We start from the raw sequence: 5,118 nt of genomic DNA, 5'->3' as shown, positions 1-5,118 counted from the left end.
CAAAGTTAGTAAAGTATCATGAAGGCCGGTCGAGCAACCATGTCACAAAATAGATCAAGGCTAGCAAAGTATCACAAAGGCCGGTCGGCAAATGTTTTGCCCGTGTCGAGCAACCGGCCCTAGTGCCAATTTATCGATGACACGGGATGTTTATAAGTCGTAGGAAAACGACTTTGGTTTAAGTACATGCGCTAACATTTCTTAGTTTCTGAACAACGTTGTCGTTGACTTTAGCTGACGAACAGGAAAAACACGTTAGTGAAAAAAGTCAAAAACTGACAATTAAAGACAGAGTGTTGCTGAGTAAGATTAGATGTTGTTGTTGCCAGCATCAACAACAAACGGAAAGCTTCAGGGTTGACTTTTACCAGAAAACAGGAACAAAAAGTAAAAGTTAAAAGTAAAAACTGTTTTCTCAAAGTCAACTAGTACTACTGTCTGGTAGTATTCATTTTCGTTTGGAAGTAAAAGGTCTTAAGTTTGAATCTCATGGATGAAGAAATCGATACCAAATTAGGTTGATCATTGTCTGGCTTAACCGAACTCCCCATTTCCTTAATGTAAAAATATCAATATATTCAAAAAAAAAAACACTGTTTCGGCGATTAATTTCCCGCGTTTTGGGAGAAGAGTTTCAGCTACCTTTGGTCGTGCTAATATATGGTTCTTGTAATCTGTCCAATTTTCTATGCAAACAACAGAACAAGTGGGCATCTGATTTATCTATCTTACCGACAACCCTCATCAATTCAGATAAACTATTCAGCACAAAAGTCAACCCCCAACATCTAAAAATGGCAAGTTGTTCGTAAAGCTTCATTCTTTGAATCGATGAGTTGACAAATGAGAATTTGTTAAAAGGGCTGTGAAAAGAGAGAGGGACAGTCGGACAGATATTGAAAACAAATCCATTTAGATAAACAATTCAGCACAAAAGTCAACCCCCAACATCTAAAAATGGCAAGTTGTTCGTAAAGCTTCATTCTTTGAATCGATGAGTTGACAAATGAGAATTTGTTAAAAGGGCTGTGAAAAGAGAGAGGGACAGTCGGACATATATTGAAAACAAATCCATTTCTGCAGCTGAGAGAGAGAGAGAGAGAGTTTGGTTTTAGTAAGGAGGGAGAGAGATTTAAAATGATCTCCCTTTTGGAAGCTGAATATTAAAATTTTGGTCTTTAGGGGGGGGGGGGGGGGAGAGAGAGAGAGAGAGAGAGGAACATGTCGATGTGCTAATAATGGAGAAGCATACCAGGAGAAGATGGGGGTGACTGGATTTGCAGAATGTTGATAATTCAGTGAACTTTTAATTTGAATTTCTCTAAGTCAATGAAAGCAACAGTGTGGCTAATCGGATTCTCTTAAAGTAGATTAAAAGGAAGAGAATTTATACAGGAGGGACAGGAAAACAATCATTAAATCTTTTTCTCTCTCCCCTCTCTTACTCTCTCTCTCTCTCTCTCTCTCTCTCTCTCTTTCTTCTGGTGTGGGGATGGGTAGAGTTCTTGCCATTGGCATTCTCCTTTGCAGCTTGCTGCTGCTGTTCAATCCTTCAGCGTCACATCCTTTATGTATTGATTCAAGTGGGTTTTTCTCTATACTTCCTTTTTGTTAATTTTGTATTGCAAAGTTTGCTGCTTTACATTCGAATCCTCTTCCCAGCGGTTTAGATTAGTTCAAAGAAAAATATCGCTCGTATTAAAATGGTTTAGTTGATTGCAGGGGCACCTTCTACTCTGAGTGATCCACTCAAGTTTTGTCCTTACAATGAAACTGCTTGCTGCAACTCCACTGAAGATTCAATAATCCAGAAGCAATTCCAAACCATGAACATCTCCAATTCTGACTGTGCTTCCCTTTTGAAATCAGTACTTTGTGCAGTAAGTCCTTTTCTTTCCCTTTTCTATGTTTCCGCAAGAGGTTTGTAGCTCAAGTGAGTAGGAGCGTTTATCCAAGTATTGGTTGTATCAAAAAAATACAACGTTTCCAATTTTAAAATTCTGTACTTATAGTGAGACCATGATGCATAAAAACCTTCAATTCCTGATTTCTTTTCTGTCATGGTTTTTAGAGGTGTGATCCATTTTCGGGTGAGCTTTTTACCGTTGATTCTGTGCCTCGCCTTGTTCCGGTTCTTTGCAACTCAACTGTTTCATCAAATTCATCCCAGTCTAAAGAAGCAGTGACCAATTTTTGCTCTAACGTATGGGACACATGCCAAAACGTGTCTATTTTGAACTCCCCCTTTGCCCCTTCATTACAAGGTGGAGTGCCTGCCAAGAACAATGCTAATGATCTAACTGACCTTTGGCAATCAAAATCCGATTTCTGCAGCGCATTTGGTGGAACCTCGAGTGACGAATCAGTATGTTTCAATGGCGAACCGGTCACACTAAATGATTCAAGCACTCCCATCCCCCCACATGGTTTGTGCCTTGAGAAAATTGGAAATGGATCTTACCTTAACATGGTTGCTCATCCGGATGGCTCCAACCGCGCATTTTTCTCGAACCAGCAAGGCAAAATTTGGCTGGCAACAATTCCTGAAGAGGGATCAGGAGGAGTAATGGAGCTTGGTGAGTCAAGTCCCTTTATGGATCTAACCGATGAGGTTCATTTCGATACTGCATTTGGAATGATGGGGATGGCGTTTCATCCCAATTTTGCTCAAAATGGCCGGTTTTTTGCTTCGTTCAACTGTGATAAGGTTAAGTGGCCAGGATGCACTGGAAGATGTTCGTGTAATTCAGATGTCGATTGTGATCCATCGAAGCTAGTTTCGGAAAATGGTGCTCAGCCATGCCAGTACCAAACTGTTATCGCAGAATATACTGCTAATGGTACAGCATCCCAGCCTTCCTTGGTACGCCTCTACATACACTCTTTTATCAATTTCGGTTACTTTAACTCGCTGATTGCTTTAAGTTTTCATACTTCCTGTGGTGCTTTTTTTTTTTTTTTTTTTTTTTCTCGTGAAAACTGACCACAATGCTCCTCCCAATGGATTCTACTGCCAGGCAACGAGTGCCAAACCATCGGAAGTAAGGAGGATATTTACCATGGGCCTTCCTTTCACATCTCAGCATGGAGGACAGATACTCTTTGGACCGGAAGATGGGTACTTATACTTCATGATGGGAGATGGAGGCGGTGTAGGAGATCCATACAATTTCTCTCAAAACAAGAAGTCTTTGCTCGGAAAGATTATGAGGCTCGATGTTGATAACGTACCAAGTGAGTATCAGCATCTCTGTTACCAAAATCAAACTGTAACCTATTGCACATTTGATAACCTTGCAATGTATTTTCAGGTGCAGCAGAAATTGATAAACTTGTTCTATGGGGAAACTACTCCATTCCCAAAGACAATCCATTCGCTGAAGATCCAGAACTGAGGCCGGAAATTTGGGCTGTAGGACTAAGAAATCCGTGGCGCTGCAGTTTCGATTCAGAAAGGCCTTCCTACTTTATATGCGCAGACGTCGGGGAGGTATAAATTTAATTTTTCACATGTAAGTTTTTTGCATGCAATTCCTGTCTGCCAGAAGACCCCCAAGTCCTTGAAATGTTCCGTTTTTCGACATGAACTAAAGAGAAATACTCTCTTTCCTCCCCATGACATTACGTCCTCTTGACACTGATTTGCTTATCTAACAGAATCTGTATGAAGAGGTGGATGTGATCACCAAGGGTGGAAACTACGGCTGGCATTTCTACGAAGGCCCGTACGATTTCACTCCTCCAAAGTCACTTGCTGGAAACACATCCACAAAACCTACAGACACAATTTTTCCCATCATGGGGTACAACCATTCTGAAGTGAACAAGAAAGAAGGTTCGGCATCTATAACCGGGGGCTATATCTATCGGTCTGAGACTGATCCCTGCATGTATGGAAGGTAACCGAAAATTGTTCTTTCTCCTCTCGAAACTTGACCAAGCTAGAGAACTGAAGAATTTTCTTGGACTACACATTTTTGCACCAGTACTATTGAACTATTGATCTTGATAAAATTTTGATCTTCAGGTATGTGTATGGAGATTTGTACGCTGGTGCAATATGGGCAGGTTCCGAAGATCCAGAAAACAGCGGGAACTTCAGCTCGAGCAAAATCCCTTTCAGCTGTGCGCGTGACTCTCCGATAGCTTGCAGCTCTGTCCCGGACAGTAGTCTTCCAGCACTAGGCTACATTTTCTCATTCGGGGAGGACAACCGCAAGGACATCTTCGTTCTAGCCAGCAGTGGCGTTTACAGAGTTGTTCGGCCTAGCCGGTGTGGTTACACATGCTCAAAGGAGAATGCGACCGCCGGTGGTTTGCCTAAATCTCATGCTTGCTGGTTAAGCCACCCATCTAAGAATGCAGTGCTCATGTTTTCTTCTCTAGTGTTGCTTCTCCTCAGTTTTGTCTAGTATTTTGTAGACTTTTGGTACCATGTGATGGGGTGGATGTTTCATTGTTTTGTGCAAAAGAAATTTCAGAACTTTTCTTTGTAATTGTATGTTTTAAGTGTTAAAATGGGAGATTTTATCTTTATTTCCGGAGAACTTTTACGTGTATTGGGAATACTTGTCATGTAATGTATCATTTCATATGTTATACGATGGCTTATACACCAATGGACGACAAGATTCATAAGTCATATTTCCAGCACATATTAAAATTTAAAAAATACATGTATGAAAATTTTAGTTGAACAAAAACACTAAGTGGCAGTGTTCTTAGTGCATAAAAAATTGCCCATATTTATAGTGTTTCTTGCAAAAACAAAACCTAAAAAAAAACAAAAAACAAAAAATGGGAATAAACTGATGAACCATCGCATTACTTTATTATTTAATCTAAAAGAAGATATTTCATTCTAAATTACTTTAATAAAACAATTAAACAAAAGTGTAAAAAGATAGATACAACTGATCAGATTCACATTTATTTATAAAATCTTAAATTAAATTAAATTTGTGTAATTTTATCCTTTTTATATAATCTCTTATATCTCCACTGCAGCCCTAATATCCAAAGCACAAATATTTAAATGAATTAATTAACCAATTATCCCAAAATTAATAATAATACCAATATTAACCAGAAAATAATAAACCCCTGAGTGGTATGTGA

General features: G+C 39.4%; 1 protein-coding gene across 1 annotated transcript; it reads left to right on the top strand.

Moving 5' to 3' along the window:
* The first annotated feature begins 1,492 nt into the window (after nt 1–1,492).
* LOC137711996 (HIPL1 protein-like) lies at nt 1,493–4,412 on the top strand. The gene is made up of 7 exons (XM_068451151.1): nt 1,493–1,583; nt 1,723–1,880; nt 2,072–2,863; nt 3,018–3,234; nt 3,312–3,490; nt 3,658–3,899; nt 4,028–4,412. Exons 1-7 carry the CDS (start codon nt 1,493–1,495, stop codon nt 4,410–4,412), a joined length of 2,064 nt encoding a protein of 687 aa, XP_068307252.1.
* Nucleotides 4,413–5,118: the final 706 nt, after the last annotated feature.

The sequence above is a fragment of the Pyrus communis genome, chromosome 13 (assembly GCF_963583255.1).
Source record: "Pyrus communis chromosome 13, drPyrComm1.1, whole genome shotgun sequence".
NCBI lineage: Eukaryota > Viridiplantae > Streptophyta > Magnoliopsida > Rosales > Rosaceae > Pyrus > Pyrus communis.
Note: the sequence above shows the minus strand (reverse complement) of the source record. Positions and strands in the feature narration are given on the sequence as shown.